This window comes from Myotis nattereri, assembly GCF_964212035.1.
Source record: "Myotis nattereri genome assembly, chromosome: 3".
In the NCBI taxonomy this organism is placed as follows: Eukaryota; Metazoa; Chordata; class Mammalia; order Chiroptera; family Vespertilionidae; genus Myotis; species Myotis nattereri.
Genome location: NC_138077.1, coordinates 18,245,245 through 18,263,706, shown reverse-complemented (window position 1 = coordinate 18,263,706; position 18,462 = coordinate 18,245,245). Strand labels below are relative to the sequence as shown.

The 18,462-nt window shown below is 41.6% G+C and overlaps 1 protein-coding gene across 1 annotated transcript; it reads right to left on the bottom strand.

The window, feature by feature from the left end:
- Positions 1 to 11,908: 11,908 nt before the first annotated feature.
- On the bottom strand, positions 11,909 to 18,061 carry SUCNR1 (succinate receptor 1; the record flags this gene model as incomplete). Its single annotated transcript, XM_081088117.1, has 3 exons — positions 11,909 to 13,225; positions 15,708 to 15,773; positions 18,050 to 18,061. 3 exons carry the CDS (start codon positions 18,059 to 18,061, stop codon positions 12,236 to 12,238), a joined length of 1,068 nt encoding a protein of 355 aa, XP_080944243.1. The 3' UTR covers positions 11,909 to 12,235.
- Between the last annotated feature and the right edge of the window lie 401 nt (positions 18,062 to 18,462).

Sequence of the window (18,462 nt, the reverse complement as noted above, 5' to 3'; positions counted from 1 at the left end):
ATTTAAATATAAGTAATTCAACTACAACCCTACTTTACACCATTCTATTCTGCTTTGTTTAAAAAACAGTGTTAGCATTAGCAGAGATGTGACTACTCAGGCAATAGGGCAAAGAAAAGAGACAGGACTCAGGAGCCAGCCTGTGGAGCCTTTGCCTGGGCCTGGGCCTGGCTCGTGGGCTGTACTTGGGGCTGAGGCAGAGGCTGAAACCGGGGCTGGGACAAGTTCTAATCCTGGGCTTGGGTCTGGGGTTTTATCTAGCTTTGGACTAAGCCTGGCCCTAGAGGTAAGGCTGGAGCTGGAGTTGGAGTTAGAGCTGGAGCGATACCTGAGTCTGGGGCTGGGGCTGGGCCTGGGGCTGGGCTTAGGACTGAGGCTGGGCCCAGGGCTGGCACTGAAATGCTAAGTTTCTGTCTATAAGAAGTCAGGGCTGCTGGAGAGCTGCGAAGGCTTTGCTCCTGATTAAGTGGATAGATAGCAGGATTCATATCTAGACTCGCTCGGCTGAGGTCAGTGACTGAGAATTTCTCAACAGCAAAGCCATTAGCTGTTTTCAGACTCCAGCTTCCCTTAAAGTCCAGAAATCTTGATATCTGAATTCAAATAAAAGTTAATCCAGAAGAGCAAAAGTGAAGACATAGCTTTGGTTACGGCAGAGTCTTAACAAATTAACTTGTAGTTAGAAACTTAGGATTTTTAGTTCTTTTAAATCTTAAACAATTTTATAGTTATTGATATTTTTTGTGTTAAAATCATAACTCGTATTTTAATTAAGCATGTTACCTTTGTCACCATAAGGAAAGTCCAAATCTGTAAAGGATTTTTATGAGAGTTTATTTTAGCCAAACGGATGACATACTCTTGGTTGCAAAATTTCAAATGCTCTGTGGAATGACATTTTTTTTTCAGCTTTTATGCATTTGAAATTAAGGAGGGGACATAAAGATTGGACAAAGCAAGGCTAGGGTTGGATTACCAGGTAGTGAACAAGATTATGTGCTCACTTGAGACTTAATAAACATTTCTAGAGGCATTACTTCTCATATTTCAAAGGTGTGTTATTCTACATGCATAAGAATAATGAACAGGACTGGCTTAAAAACTTTCAAAGTTATATGCCTGGAGTGTGACTACCCCGCATGAACTACTTGGTTAAGAATTTATGAAGGCCTGGGCAGGAGACAAGGGCAGGCTAGAAGGGGTCAATGGGGCGGGGGCGGGGGGAGAGGGCAGGGAAGTGGGGGCATATGAAATACTTCAACAATAAAGATTTCATTTTAAAAAAAGAATTTATGATCAGATCAATCTGTAAGTTTACTTTCCATAAAACGCCCATGTTTTCTATCCACACCTTTGTTGTTATTGATATTATTTTTGGAACTGAGTGATTATTACTGCAACTTTTAATTCTAAAATTTTGTGGCTCTATGATTTTATAAAAATGTATCACAGTTGATGGTTATCCATGGCGAAGATGGTATAATATGCCTCGAGAACAACTGTTTCCTTCCCAGCTCTGCGTTTAATTTGACCTTGAACATGTCCACTATTTTTTAGAACCACACTTTTGACAGAACAGCATTGTCTCAGGAAGCCGTGAGCAGTCCGTCAGCTGGCAAAACAACGTGCAGAACAGACAGGCCACACTGCTTCAATATCACTTCCCTTTCCAGGTACCGCCGTGCAGCAGGCCTGACTTTTGGAACTCTTCTTTGAGAGAACACAAGCTACCTTGAGCAACTCAGTTGTGTGAGCACACGTGGTTGTAAATAATCTGGAGATTGTAAGATACCCCACACTAACTTGTTGAAGTATACGTTACTATCCCAATTTGAACTCAGTTTGTTTCTTCTGTTTTGATCTTGGCAAGAGAACATCCCTGTTACTGAGTTTTCATGATGTGTCTGGCACCTGAAGCTCATGTGCTCTCTTAATTTTCACAATGACCTGAAAAGATGTGTTATTATCCCTATTTAATATGAGGCTGGGAGAGGCTGGACCACTGACCAAACCAGGATTTTATGTATAAGCCACCTGTCTCTACATAGGAGCTGCCTGATCTCTTCTGTTCTCCAATAGCTGGGGTGCTTATGAGGCGACCGTGCTCCCCGGCGGCTTGGTTCATAATCAAGTGCTTGCCTTTGGTTTCTGACCCTTTCTAAATTCTCCTGACCCTCAGCTTTTCTTCAATATGGTGACTTAACTCTTGTCTTAAATTTGAGCCTCATGTCTGTAATTCACTGTTAGTTATTGTCTTGGTGTGGTACCCAAAGCTAGAGTTTTTAGTGTATGTAAATAATTGATTTAGTTTGGACTTATGTAACGATGTAGAAATGAAGATATATGATATCTAAACTAAGAAAAATACATACTAGTACAGCAATTCTTAAGTTTTACAAAAGAGCCCTGACTAGTTTGGCTCAGTGGATAAAGAGTCGGCCTGCAGACTGAAGGGTCCTGGGTTTTATTCTGGTCAAGGGCACATGCCCAGTTGCCGGCTCGATCCCCATAGGGGGCGTGCAGGAGGCAGCTGATCAATGATTCTCTCCCATCATTGACGTTTCTATTTCTCTCTCCCTCTCCCTTCCTATCTGAAATCAATAAAAATATTTTTTAAAAGTTTTACAAAAGAGAAAGAGAGGAGAGAGAGAGAGAGAGAGAGAGAGAGAGAGAGAGAGAGAGAGAGAGTAAATTAGAAGTCCTGGGGCAATCTCTTATTTTCATCTAGTATAACACACTGCTGCCTATGACAGCCTGTTTATTTTAAAGAATGCAAATTGATTTTAATATTGGAGTATGAGATTTTCAAGAAAGGAAAAGCTGTTACTAGAACATCATGTGGTTCAGAATTCATTTGCATCCATTTTGAACAGCATTGCCTGTGGCATTGCTTCACCTAGTGGCACAGATGGCACAAACACTTATATATTCACATCTTTTATATTCCTTATCAGTTTTATTCAGAAACGTTGGCACTGTCCATTGAGACAGTTGAACTTCTTAAGATTCTAAGATATGTGTAGAACTGACCCGTTTAATTGTTCTGAGTAAACATGTCCAGGAAGTTCGGGTCATGAGAAAGTCATTAGTCATGACCTGGAAGAGTTAATGTAGCAAAGATAATTAACTTTTGTCAAAAACAGATTATTACTCAACAGATTATTACCCAACAGATTATTACCCAATGGATTATTACTCAATTTTTTTTGTGGGGGGGGGTGTAGAAAAACAAATTAAAAGGTAAAACGAAAAGCCTTCTCAGCAGTATTCCTTCTGTACTCAGCATGGCCGACATAGTGGTAACCACTGTCCCAGCCCCAGTCTCCATGGACTCTGCTTGTCCTGCAAGGATTTCTCAGCACCTTGGCCTCTGGAATTACACTTGGAGATAAATGAGAACTCTACTTTCTTTTATTATTATTTGTTTATGAAATGCAATATCTGGACAACAAGTCTTTAAATTATCTTGACTAAATATTGGTTATTAAAAACACAGTGCTAAAGGAAGAGGAAAAGAAAAAGAATGACTGAGAAGTTTAAGACATATCACCAAGTCTTATTAAGGTAGCAGTGAAAAGGAATTTCCCAGTTAGAGCTAGTTTATATGAAATACGTTGTGGAAATGTGAACCTGTTATAAATTCTGTGGTCCTAGAGAAATCAAATAAGACATTACATGAGACCTAAAATCTCACACCATCTTTGTTCTTCCTTCAGGTTAGAGTTTTGAACACTAATAAATGCTAATAATTCTCCCTGAAAGGTATGCCACCCAGCAACTGGTCCGGAGTTCTTCAAGGAGAACTCAAGCAGTATGGTGAGTGAGCCCATGAGGCAGAGTCACCTCTCAAGTTCATATGTACTGATTTGCTTTGGGGAACTGCCCGCTCCTTACACCAGCATGAATGGCCATCTGAGACAGGTTTTCCAAGCAGAGAGGGAGAGCAAAATAGAGTTGGACTACACCAAAGGCAATAATGACATGAGGTGGGAAGACCATAGTTGCACAAAATTGCAAGATGAACACGGGGTATAAAAACAGGGATTGTATAAATACACACCCTGGGCTCAAATCCCCATCCATTTACCATTTGTGGAGACAAGATGCATAACTGTGCTATGATTTAGTCTTCTCAGTTGTATCCCTTAGGGTTGTGGATAGGATTCCAGGAGATGAGTTTAAAGAACATAGTATAGGATTTGGCACTACAGACAGAAAACATTTGGCTCTTGGTAGCTACTATTAATTCTATCATTACCATCATCATCTCCATTGCATGGTAAGAGCGTGGATTCTGGAGTTAGACTATTTAGGTTCAAATCCTTTCTTCTTCTTTTACTAACTCTGTAACCCTTGGAAGGATATTTTCCCTTGATGTGCCTTTGTGTTTGCCATGAGAGTCCAATGATAATACATGTGGAGCTATTAGAACCATTAGGTCCTGCAAATAGTAAGCACTCTAAATGTTAGCTGACATTCCACCTGTATAATTTTAAATGGTGTAAAGGAACTCTGGCCCTGACTGGTTTGTCTCAGTGGATAGAGTGTCGGCCTGCAGACTGAAGGGTCCCAGGTTCGATTCCAGTCAAGGGCATGTACCTTGGTTGCAGGCACATCCCCAGTGGGTGGTGTGCAGGAGGCAGCTGATCGATGTTTCTCTCTCATCAATGTTTCTAACTTTCTATCCCTCTCCCTTCCTCTCTGTAAAAAATCAATATAATTTATTTTTTTAAAAAAAGGAACTCTGCCAGTGGTCGGCAAACTGCGGCTCGCGAGCCACATGCGGCTCTTTGGCCCCTTGAGTGTGGCTCTTCCACAAAATATCGACTTCTGCGCATGGGCCACGAGGTTTCAATCACACTGTACGTGCGAGCCCACACGTGGTATTTTGTGGAAGAGCCACACTCAAGGGGCCAAAGAGCCGCGTGTAGTTCGCGAGCTGTAGTTTGCTGACCACGGGACTAGGCTATCGGTGCCAATTTGAATATAAGAAAGTATGCTTTCTATAATTGAAAATGGGTTAGGTATTTTTATATTTTGGCATGTTGCCTTTGAAATGAACAGACATTCACAGTGATTCCTTCACCTCAGAAGGGCATGAGTATTTTCAGAAATTTGGAAAAAAATAGCTTAGAGATTTTTAGGTGTTGACCTCAAGCCTCTTTTTATGAACTTTGAGAAATACTGCTGTAAGCAGCTGAAGGGTGACACTCATTTTTCTCATTTGCCTAATTATTTGATTCTATAATTAACATGAGCCCAAAATCTCTAAAATATTTCTCTTCCTTGACACGATAGCTATAAAAATCTTGAAATGAGACTTAAAAATAAAAATCAGCTTTCCATGTATAGGTAGCATAGGAATCAATTTACGCTCAGAGGAAAGATAGAAATCAATGGATTAGAATGAAATTTTCTGAGGGAGAAAGAGAGTGAAAAAGGAGAGGTAGCTGAAAACACCAATATTTAAGAGGTGACTGAGATCAGAGGACAAAGCTAGCCGAGCAGTGAAAGGAAGTAGGTAAAATTAATGATTTAACAGTTTAGTAAATTTTATTGCCTGTCTTTTCTCAAGTCTCCCTAAATGTAAACTTTTGGGAAAGTCCTAGTTTGAATACTCTTGAATGGCTCCGTGTATCCTGCATTGCAAGCTGCACAGCATTGCTTGTGTGTCTGGTTTCTCTACTGCCAAAGAGACACTGATCAGCTCACAAATGCCCATTTGGACAAGAATTGATTCCTCATTGGGTTTGCCTGCAAATGTCCACCTTCCAGGAATGTATATGCCTTTGTATTCAGCTCCCCACTTTGTGGCTCTGCTCACCCCAGTGCCAGGCATCAGTAGGGTTAGCATCCACTCCAAGTCATTCCCCAATTTACTGAGACAGATTTATGACCTCGCCCCATGCACTTTTAACAATTTGGGCACATCTCTATTTTTCCCCTGACCACTTCATGTATGCCTGTTCACACATCTGTTTTCCCTCTAAAACCACAAGCTAACTAAAGGAAGGAACTATTTGTTATTCATATCAATGACACAATTTCTGGCAAACACTGGGCACCCAGTGAATATTTGTTGAATAAGTGTATTTGATATACAAGCGGCAAGCAGCCACATAATTCTGCCTGTTTGCATATGTGATTTTTATTTTGAGTGCATTCAGAACCCAAAGCACAACTCCATTTAAGTCTCATCAATCTCTGCTATAGACAAAGTTTAATGAGAAACCATGGCATAGGAACCAGATGCTTGCATGATTGATACAGTGAGCTTTCTTTTTTGTTAAATGTATTAAATATGCAGACTAATTTATACACATATTTTCTCCAGTTCCACCAGTTGAGGAGTGCAAATAAAATCACAGAATTCCAACGTTTGTTCTTTCTTATGTTTCACCTACTCAGCATGTGTAAAATCCAGCCCAGATATGAATTTATACCAAGCCACTGGGTTCTGTCTCATTTATGCTCATAAATATGCTCATTCTGCCTTCTCCTGTCACAGACTGTTTTTCAGGGCATCCTGCTGGGATTGCTGAGCACAGATCTGACCAACAGTTTGCACTGATGGGTATACCCACTTAGATCTGGCATCGTGAGCTCTAATGGGAACCACCACCACTGATTGGCCATGGGTATTTTATCACTCAAGTTTCAAAATAGCTGGAGGTTCCAAAGTTAACTGTGAGGGTTTTTTTCTTCTTTATATTTATATTATATTATATTTTCTTTATATTATATTTTCTTCTATATATCTTGCAATATATGGGGGATTGGGATAATGTGTGTGTGTGTGTGTAAGGAGAATGTTGCTCACAAAACTAGGCTGCTTGTGCCAATGTTTTATAAATATTCTAATGAACCAATGCTTCTTGAATTAACTTCTACCACTATTTTCTGTATGAGTGTGGACAAGACATTCAAGTTCCCATGACTTGATTTCTTCATCTGTAACTTTCATAGGGCTTGGTGAGAGCTGAATACTGTGCTAGAGCAACTGTGCTTGGCACATTTTAAATGCTACCTAAGTGTTTGCTATTATTGTCATTTGTGGTGACCACTCAATATGAGATTTAGTGCCTGAATCTTAACCAACCTTATTTCTTTCCCTCTGAGATTCTCACATAGAGTATTCACACAGAAATCCATAACAAATTGAGATCAAAGCACCTGACTCAATACTGATAAGCTTGGAATTAGCTTGAATTCAAGACCAAGTTGGGATTTCCCCACTAATTTGTATGTATATCTAATCAGAGATATGACAATTGGAAAACCTAAGGTCTTTTCAACATTGTTATTTATATACTAGAGGCCCAGTGCACGAAATTCATGCACTGGAGGGGAGGGGTGTCCCTCAGCCCAGCCTGTACCCTCTCCAATCTGGGACCCCTTGGGGGATGTCTGACTGCTGGGGATTGGGTCTAAACCAGCAGTCAGATATCCCTCTCATGATCCAGGGCCGCTGACTCCCAACTGCTCGCCTGCCTTCCTGCCTGATTGCCCCTAACTGCTTCTGCCTGCCAGCCTGATCACCCCCTAACCACTCCCCTGCCAGCCTGATCAATGCGTAACTGCTCCCTTGCCAGCCCAATTGCCCCCAACTGCCCTCCCCTGCTGGCCTGGTCACCCCTAACTGCCCTCCCCTGCTGGCCTGGTCACCCCTAACTGCCCTCCCCTGCTGGCCTGGTCACCCCTAACTGCCCTCCCCTGCTGGCCTGGTCACCCCTAACTGCCATCCCCTGCAGGCCTGGTCGCCCCTAACTGCCCTCCCCTGCTGGCCATCTTGTGATGACCTGGGGTCGGCCATCTTGTGACCACATTAGGGCAGCCATCTTGTGCAAGGCGATGATGGTCAATTTGCATATTGCATCTTTATTTTATAGGATATAAAAGGCTAATGTGCAAAGTGCAGGAGACTGGGAGTTCTATTGCTCTCTATGACATGTGCTGACCACCAGGGGGTGGTGTGGAATGAAGGAAGGCTCTGGCCAGTAGCTGGGGAAGAGAAGCCCTGGCAGGCAGCTGGAAAGGAAGGCCCTGGCTGGCAGCCAGAAGGCCCCAATCGGCTCTGATTGCTGGCCAGGCCTACGGACCCTACTCGTGTATGAATTTTGTGCACTGGGCTTCTAGTAGGGACATAAAGAAGAATCTGTTTCATTGGTGGAGAGGGACAAGAAAAAATACATTTATTTTTATATAACTGTACATTTGTAAATGTTTTATATTCTAACATTTAATACTTATAGTCAATAGCTCTCATTCCTAATTAGCTGACTGAATATATAACACCTTGATGACACTTGACAGAGGAGAGGTGGTAGAAAGTAGTGAGGGATTAACTATGCTGGGCTAAAAGTCACCATCTTAGCGGGGTGCTGAAATCCAGAAAGAAAATTGCAGTCTATCTAGCAAGAGAAAACAAAAGGTAAGTTAAGGGGGAACTCAGCAGCTGGAGAAAAGAAGAGTTAGAGAAAGAGAACCCTGAATCTGGTGAATAAACTCTGCTCAAGTCTTTAGCTGACCCCTGAGTGATGGATATCTGGGTATATTCTAATCACCACAAAGTTAACATAACTAAACTAATATTGCAGAATTTGGAGTTTGAATTCATCCATGAAACAAAATATTAGTATTATTCAGTGGAACATAACAAAATACAGAGTCTCCACACATATTGTTTATGATTTTCAGAACATAATCCAAATTTATTAGACGTGAAGAAACAAGAATTATGACCCATACTTGAGAAAAGGCAATCAATGAAGACCAACTTTGAAATGACCTGGATTTGGAACTAGCAGACAAAGAATATAAACATTCATTTAAATTGCTCAAAGGCGTAGAGGAAATTATAAGGAACGGGGCAATGGCAGCTGGCTCATATACTTGTATACATATACTTTATTCTTTATATAAAATAGCAATTCTTATAAAAGTGGGGGTGACTGAAAATAGTTTAATCACACACACTCAAAAGGCACATTGAATTCAAAGTTTTTCTGTAGGACATTCATTCATAGTTAATAACCATTTAAAACTTCATAGACCTTAGAGTAAGACTTGAATTTAAACAACTATAATATAAGGTGAAAATTGATGTGTTTTATAAAAGCAGTGCTTAAAATTAGTCTGAAGTCCTTGAGGTAGACAGATATACTTCCAGATTTTGGGAGGAGAATATATAAAAGAATGGTTTGTGAAGGAGAGGCAAATGTGACAGACCTTAAAATATATTTATTTTTTACATGTATGCATGATGGAATAAGGGTGAGCACCCAAGTGCACACTGTGAAGAAAGATCTGAATATAATAAATAAAGTAGCAATCTTTGGCTGGAGGATATAGTTTGTGACAACAATGGCAAGAGATGATGTATGAAGATGGCAAAGTGCTGGACCAAAGAGTTTAGACATGATTCTGAAGACACTGAGGCATCAATTCAAAGACAAGATGCAAAAACCCAACATTATTTCCTTTGAAAACCACAAAACTAAAAAGAATTTATTGTTTGTACTTCTTACAATCAAGTAGTACAAAAAGCAAATATACTTCTTATAATTTTAGTAAAATTCTGTTTAGTCTTCTAAGAATTAAGTTACCACATGACAGCTTTGAGCAAGAAAAAAATGAAGACATTTTCTATGAAATTACTTAACATTTTGGTTACAAGATATATGTAAGAGTTTATGGTTTTACAAAATATTTCACTGAACTATTAAGAAAGAGTCCAATCCCACCACCTTTTGGGGTAGGGGTGGGGCAAATTTAACTTCATATTTACAAATTAAAACCCATGCATAAAATACAAGTTATGATTAAGTTATATCTTTTAAAATATAAGAGAGGAAGGGAGAGGGAGAGAGTTATAGAATCATCAATGATGAGAGATAATCATTGATTGGCTACCTAATCCACACCCTGAACTGGGGATCAAGCCCACAACATAGGCATATGCCCTGACCAGGGATTGAACTATGCCCTACTGGTTCACAGGTTGATGCTCAACCACTGAGCCACCCTGGCTGGGCATATATATCTTGTAAAGGTTTCAGAAATAAGAAAATGCTTCTTTCCTAAGTTTGTGGCTTTTTTCTGATGAGGAAATTTAGAAGATTCTGTTTGCAGTTTATTATCAGGCAGTTATAAAATTACATTGGAGATTTTAAAGTATGAATAACAAAGGCAAGGCATAAAAATCTTACAGTCTAATACTAGGTTAGAAAATAAATCCTTTGGAGTAATGTGCTTTTATAATATTTCAGTTGCTTGAAGTAAAGGAATTAACTGGGATTATTTTCTCCTTTTTGAATATCAGAGTACAATATGACCAGAGTACCTTGGAACAGGAAGGAAAATTGAATTTTATGTCTCTGCACTCATGTTTATTTTATCCTTCATGTTATTCACGCTTTATAACTACTGACGTCAAGGAAAGGAACGGTGACTTGTGGCCATAGACACATCTCGTTGCATATAATAAGTGAATTATTACATGATACTTGTTTAACTTTAAAAAGCACTGTTTTCCCCCTGAATTTGTTTTGTGGCATGGAATGGTGTCTTACCATCCTGAGATCATCTATATTGATACATACATAAATATTCCTCTTACTCTATAATTTCATGAAATGTATTTTGTTTAGAACATTTCCTCCAAAGGTCTTAAGTAATGTCCTATGCAAACAAGGCTCAATCAAGACGTGAGTCACTCTCTCTAAGATCAAATTTTCCTTGTAAATTATCCCAGTGCTTATGAAATAATGTATCGGGGGGGGGGGGAGGTAGGGGGGGGAGGATAAAAACTATGATTTTTCCTCCAGAATGGAAAATTAAGCCAACAAATTCTAGTATTAACACTTCAGTTCCTCTTATTTGCTGGTTTTATCATATTAATATACTTTAAGACAGAGGTTCTCAACCTGTAGGTCACGACCCCTTTGGCGGTCGAATGACCCTTTCATAGGGGTCGCCTAAGACCATCCTGCATATCAGATATTTACATTATGATTCACAACAGTAGCAACATTACAGTTATGAAGTAGCAACGAAAATAATTTTATGGTTGGATCACAACATGAGGAACTGTATTTAAAGGGCCAGAAGGTTGAGAACCACTGCTTTAAAGTTTCCTATTTAATCAAGAGCAGCAAGACTAATAAACTTTAATATAGTTCTGTGGAATGATGATCAAAGTATGATAATTAAATGCCAGATGGCACAATGATCTCCCACAGTCTACCCACTTTTGTGATGTTTTTCTTGCTTTGGGTTTCTTGATAGGCACTTTGTGTTCTATAACTCTGAGGTTTTTGTCTTTGGTATCTCTTTCTAGTATTTTGTTAAAATCATTTACATCTAAATTCCCTAACAGCCAAGCTCAAAGATTCCTTTCCCATTGTTGAATATCTCTATTCAATATGATTATTTACACTATAAACCATACAACAAAAAGGAGAGTTGACCCAATTCATGATCAATATAAAGGGATATATAAGCATCCTTGGCCTTGTTTTATTGCTTTGCTGCTCATTATTGTTACTCTTTACTTTAAATTTGCTTAAGAGTACAACCTCTAACAATAATACTTAATAATGTATGTAAAATCTGCTATTCAATTCTCACATAAAGTTATAGGAGAGTATGAATAAGAAAAACACAGGAGAATTTTGCCAAAACAATTTTTTTAAAAAATACATTTTATTGATTTTTTACAGAGAGGAAGGGAGAGAGATAGAGAGTTAGAAACATCGATGAGAGAGAAACATCGATCAGCTGCCTCCTGCACATCTCCCACTGGGGATGTGCCCGCAACCCAGGCGCATGCCCTTGACCGGAATTGAACCTGGGACCCTTGAGTCTGCAGGCCGACGCTCTATCCACTGAGCCAAACCGGTTTCGGCCAACACAATTTTATTTTACAGTCCTACCGATGATTAAATGCAAACTTGCTACTCTATCTAGCTTCTATTCTTCTTACACTGATTGAGGTATTATAACATCTAGGGTTTTGAATTTATATGCCCAGATATTCCTGCTTGTCCGACTTCTTTCAACTTGTAAGTGGACAAACAAATAAATTCTTCTCACCCTCTTCCTTTTTATGTACTCTGAGTACAGCACGTCTTCCAATCAGGGGCGGATCTGTGACCCGCTCTGGTTCATGTCCGAGTCCATCAAACTCTAACTGGCCTACCACTGCGTGTATAAGACGCTCTGTTCCACAGGCACCTCACTCTTTTCTGAATGAAAACACGAGTCCATTAGCACATCTCCTAAAGCACGTGAGGGATTGAAAGTGGTGCCTCAGCTTACTCGTCAGCATCTCCCTGAAGTGATCCCCCACGAGGAAGTAGAAGATGGGGTTGATGACACTGTTCAGGAAGGCCAAGGGCCTGGTCACGATGTACAAGGAGTGGATGATGGCCCGGGGGCACTGGGCCTCCGTCTCGTCCCACAGCCGCGAAATGATCCTCAGGTTCCGCATGACGTGGTAGGGCGTGAAAAGCACAGAGAAAATCACCATGGCCAATATGACTAAGTTGAGGGGCTTTTCAAAGGGCAGCGTGGCCGCCTGTAGCCTGGCCCTCTGCTTTAGGAAGACAGCAATCTTGAAATAAAAGAAACACATCACAAAAAGAGGAATGAGGAACCCCAAGAAGGTAAGGCACATGCTGTAAATGATGCTGTATCTGGGCTCCCCAGAACTTGCATAATCGCTACATCTGGTTTTATTGCCACCTGTAACGGGATTTATAAAGAGAACCATGGGCACGAGCTCCAAGGTCACCAGAACCCAAATGGCCAAAGAGATTAAAACAGCAAATTCTTTCCTTTGCAGAAGGTGTTCTCGGAAAGGGTAATTCATGAGCAGGTAGCGATCAATGCTGACGAAAGTGAGGAAGAGGATGCTGGTGTAGAGGTTGGCATGAAGCATGTACCGGTTGCTGGTGCAGAGCACATCTCCATAGGTCCAGTTTTCAACGGCATAACTTTTGATCAGCAGGGGCAGTGTGCACAGAAAAGCGAAGTCAGAGATAGAGAGGTTAAAGAGATAGATGTTACTGCTATTCCAGTTCTTCAGACAGAAGAGGTAGCCGAAAACCACAAGGCTATTCCCAAGGACTCCCACAACGAACTCAATCCCATAAAAAATGGAAAGGTAGTACTTTCCTAGGACAGCCTCTGCTGCCAGCCAGTTTTCGCAAGATGCATTCCATGCCTAAAGGAGAGAGAGAAAATATAAGGATGAAACACGAAAGGATGGCTAAGGACATAATGGCACTTAACATAATAATAATTCTAAAAGAACACTCAAAAAGTTGACTATATGGAGAGTGGTTTACATTAGTAAGGAGTACACATGTATATGCATATATATGTGACTAATATTTCAAAAAATATTTATTAACTAGAGGCCCGGTGCACAAAAATTTGTGCACTCGGGGGGGGGGGGGGAGGGAGGGGGGTCCCTCAGCCCAGCCTGTGCCCTCTCGCAGTCTGGGACCCCTTGGGAGATAACAACCTGCTGGCTTAGGCCTGCTCCCCGGTGGCAGAGGGCAGGCCCAATCCCTAGGTGCAGCCCCTGGTTGGGCTCAGAGCAGGGCCGATTGGGGAGTTGGGGCACCACCCCCTGTCATGCACAGAGCAGGGCGGATCAGGAGGTTGCGATGCCACCCTCAGTCACGCTCAGGGTAGGGCCACCTGGGGGGTTGGGGCACCACCCCCTGTCACACTCAAGGCAGGGTTGATGGGGAGGTTGCGACGCCACCCCCTGTCACGCACAGAGCAGGGCCAATCAGGGGGTTGGGGCTCTGCCCCCTGTGACTTACAGAGCAGGGCCCATCAGAGGGGTGGGGCTTCTTACCCTGTCACGCACAGAGTAGGGTCGATCATGGGGTTGGGTAGCTCCTCCCTGTCACTCACAGAGTAGGGCTGATAGGGGAGTTGGGGCACCGCCCCCTGTCATACACAGAGCAGGGTGGATCAGGGGATTGGGGCGCTGCACCCTGTCACACACACAGCCGCAGGGCGATCAGGGGGTTGGGGAGCTCCCCCCTATCAGGCACAGAGCAGGGCTGATCAGGGGGTTGGGGCGCCTTCCCTTGTCATGAACAGAGCAGGGAGGTTGTGGCCCCGCCCCCTGTCACACACAGAGCCGCAGGGCAGTCAGGGGGTTTGGGCACTGCCCCCTGCCATGCTGATCCCTGTGCTGGAAGGCCTCACGGCTCCGCTGATCCCAGTGCTGGGAGGCATATTACCTTTTACTATATAGGATAGAAGCCTGGTGCACGGGTGGGGGCCGACTGGTTTGCCCTGAAGGGTGTCCTGGATCAGGGTGGGGGTCCCCACTGGGGTGCCTGGCCAGCCTGGATGAGGGGATGATGGCTGTTTGCAGCTGGTCACACACCCTTCAGGGTGGGGGTCCCCACTGGGGTGCCTGGCCAGTCTGGGTGAGGGGCTGAGGGCTGTTTTCAGGCTGTCGGGTGACTGAAGCTCCCAACCGCTCCTTTTTTTCTTTTATTTTTTTATTCTGGGCCAGCTTTAGCTCTGGCTCCAGCTCTGAGGCCTCTGCTGCTGAAAGCAGGTATCTGGTTTGTTTGTGTTCTATAATCGAAACACTGTATCAACTCCAGCTCTGAGATCCCGGCTCGCTGAAAGCAGGTTTCTGGAGTTTTGTTTAGCTTCTATATTTGTTACAATGTTTCAAATTGCCAGCTCAGAGGCTGGCAAGGCAGGCGGGGAACGTTGGAGTCCGCCGTCACTGAAGCAAGCAAGCCTCATGTTCACTTCAAGCTGCCTGGCTGCCGGCCGCCATCTTGGCTGGCAGTCAATTTGCATATCTTGCTGATTAGCCAATGGGAAGGGTAGCAGTCGTACGCCAATTATCATGTTTCTCTTTTATTAGACAGGATACCTTTGAACTGTGTGTTAGCCAGTGGGAATAACAACAAGGAATGAAAGTTTCTAATTTCAATCAATTTATAATACCTTGAGAAGAATCAGAAATTGAAAAAAAAGTGCATATCATAAAAGGTGGGGTTTTATAGTTGTTCCTATGGAAAATAATACAATCCTATATGATAAAAGCCTAATATGCTAAGTGTCGGATCATCCATGCAACCAATCAAAACATGCTATGCTAATAATATGCTAAGGCCATTCAACCACTTGCTATGATGTGCACTGACTACTAGGGGGCAGACACTCTGACCGGTAGGTTAGCTTGCTGCTGGGGTCCAGCAGATCAGGACTGTGAGATGGGTAGGACACTCCCTGGAGTCCTCCCACAGTCCCTCCCCAGCTGGCCAACCTCCTGTGTCCCTCCCCAGCCCCAATTGTGCACCAGTGGGGTCCCTTGGTCTGTTCTGAGCTCTCTCCCAATTTGGGACCCCTCAGGAGATGTCAGAGAGCTGGCTTCAGACCAATCATGCAGGCCAGGCCCCCACTGGTGCATGAATTAGTGCATCGGGCCTCTAGTAATTAATTAATAATAATACAAAAAGAAACTCTGTGTTTCACATACTCACAACTGTAAACCTACTTTTGCCCCACCCTGTATATGATAAAGAGTATTCCAGGCATTAGTAAAGGCATGTGCAAAGGCCGTGAGGTGGAAACACACATAGAGGATTTGAAAAGCTGCAAAGAGACCAATGAAAAGTGCAGTGAAGTGAGTGAAGACAGACGTTTCCAGGACCTACCATGTTCCCCAGCACACTGTAGTTGTCTGACAAGTTCTGCTGAGTTAAATTAGATTGAATCATAACCTAGAAGAGGAAACAAGGATTGTTATAACTCCAGTCTTGACATTTCAATAGCTCTTACTTTGTTTCTGTATTGTTAAAGTATTATGCTTATTTTTATTAGATTCATAAAATGAAAATCCAGTTCTTACATCTAATAAAATACCTCCATCATAGCATCTTCGAAACAGGGGGTTATGAAAATAAGCAACCTGATTCATTCAACCCATATATATCTCGCTCACCCACCATGTTTTCTCTTGTAATGAGAACAGATTGTTTCTGGTTGAGTAGGGTACTTAAAGAACTCGAGTTTCTTAAAAATGTACTGAATTGCCATTATTAAATATTGAATCCTACTTATTTCTAGTTAGGAAAAAAGCAAGGTTAAAAATAAAATTTTCCAAAAATCTTTGTCATATAGAACTCTGTGTGCTAGTTGTTGCAACCAAATGATTCTTTCAATATAAGTATTTTGATAAATAGAGCAAAATAAGGTCAAATGACCTGAGCTGGTTTTTTTTTTTTTTTTTCTCTTTCTGGGAAACATGAAAACATTGAGCAGAATTCTCTATCATGAAAGCTTCTGGAAAATTCATATCTTTTGTCAAATTTAAGTGGTCTACTTCAGTAAAAGATTGCTGGTGTTTTGTGAGTGTTTTATTTATGAAAACAATTCATGGAATTGTAGATATGACAAATTCAATATTTTGATGTTATTTTAATCACTCTTTAAAGTATTGTAAGTTCCTCTGAGCCTCTCCTCAAGTCTTTCCAGGGCAACCTGCCACTGAGTCCAACTCTAGACAAAGCTGGATAGGAACTTCTTTGGGCAGCAGGCACATGAACGCTGCTGAAGAACTGAGCAGGTTGGCTTATCTCCATCTTTGAGCATATCTGATTCTACTGCTCTCCTGCCTTCTCACATCTCCAGGAATATAGTACATTTCTCAATTTCATATCTTTCCCAATTTTTCAAACCACTTCTACCTACTCTCCCTACTCCTCATTAGCAGATGTTTTTGTCTTCGAGTTCCCTGAGGGAGAGTCCATTCATGGATGTCCACTCTCTGGTTCCGGCCTCTGCATCTGTCTTCTCCTTCCTCCTGGTGACAACAGAGAATGTCTATTCCTCTGGGCTTACTCCAGATCCAACTCATTCCCAAATTCTCAGGGATGTTAACTGTTATCAAAACTCTCTCTTTCCTGTCTCTTCATCCTTCTCCTGCTCAGCTACTTCTTTTCCATTGGCACATAAACACTCTCTCTTGTCTTAAAAATAAAGAGCAGACATTAACAATTCTCCTTGGTTTCAAAGGTTTCTCTCATTAGCTTGAATTACAACAAAGAGCTGTCTTCACTAATTGCTTTGATATCCTGACACCCCATTCCCTTTACTCCAATTGGCTTCTGACCCACCACACAACCAAAACAGCTTCCACCTTGCTCAACCCAATGGTCATTTATTCACTACTAGTCTTCTTTCTTGACTTCTCAGCTATTTTTTATACCATGACTTCTGTAAACACTCTCTTCCTTTACCCTCTATAAAATGACAACTTCCTAATTTTTCTTCTTTTTGCTTTGTTCTTTGCAGGCTTTTTTTAAGCCTTCTTGACCTAAGTGTTTAATGTTGAGTTCCTCAAGGCTCAGTACTGAACTTCTTTATCTAGACACTGCATGAATGATCTCATCCACTTTCTAGCTTTAATGATCATCCATATATCAACTCTCAAATGTATATCAAAGCCTGGACCTGTCTTATAAGTGTTAGTTATTTATACTTACTGCCACTGATACATTGCTTACAGGCACTTCTGCCTCCAGAAATCCTGTACTAAATGCTTCAACTTCCTTCCTGATATGTTATACCCCTACCTAATTCCATCAATGACCTCACCATTTCCCCAGGCCATTTTACCTTAAAAATATAAAAACATCCTTGAAGTCACCTATAGCTTGCCTGCAATTACAAATAAACTACCAGGTTTCATAGTCTATAATGAATGGATATTTCTCAAATGCATTTCTATTGCTTCATCACCAACCTAGTCCTGGCCATCATCATCTCTATCTTGGATTATACCATATCCTCCTACAGTCTCCTCACATCTCTGTCCCCCCTTCAATCTGCCTTCAACATGACAGCTAAATGATATTTCAAAACTGCAACTACTCTCCTCAACCAAAATGTTTAAATGACTTTCCACTAAAGGAATAAACTCCAAAACCTTTAATGGGGACCTCACAGCATGAACTTCCTCCTGTACTCCACTTCAGCCTCACCTAGCATGACTCACCTCCTTGCTCATCTTCCTTTCTGTTTCTGAGTGCACAGAGAAGACTACTCACATTCAGTGCATTGAATTTCTTTTCACTGACCTTCCCCACTGTGGTTCTTGCCCCATAACGTATTCTGTCTTCTATCTACACTTCTCTCAGATATCAGTGGGATTCCCAAGATAGCCTCTCTGACCCAGCAGTCTAAATTAGATCCTCACATTTTATGCTCTCATTTTATACTGAGCTTCTTTTTAACACTTCTCTCAACTTTATCTTACTCATAGTGGATCTTCTAGACCTGGCACAGTGACTACCAGATAGTAGATGACCTATAAATGCTTGCAGAGTGGAGAGATAATATAAACACTTGACTGTTTAGAAAATATTTTTATAATATTTTCTCCATGATCAAATCTATAGTAAGTCCACC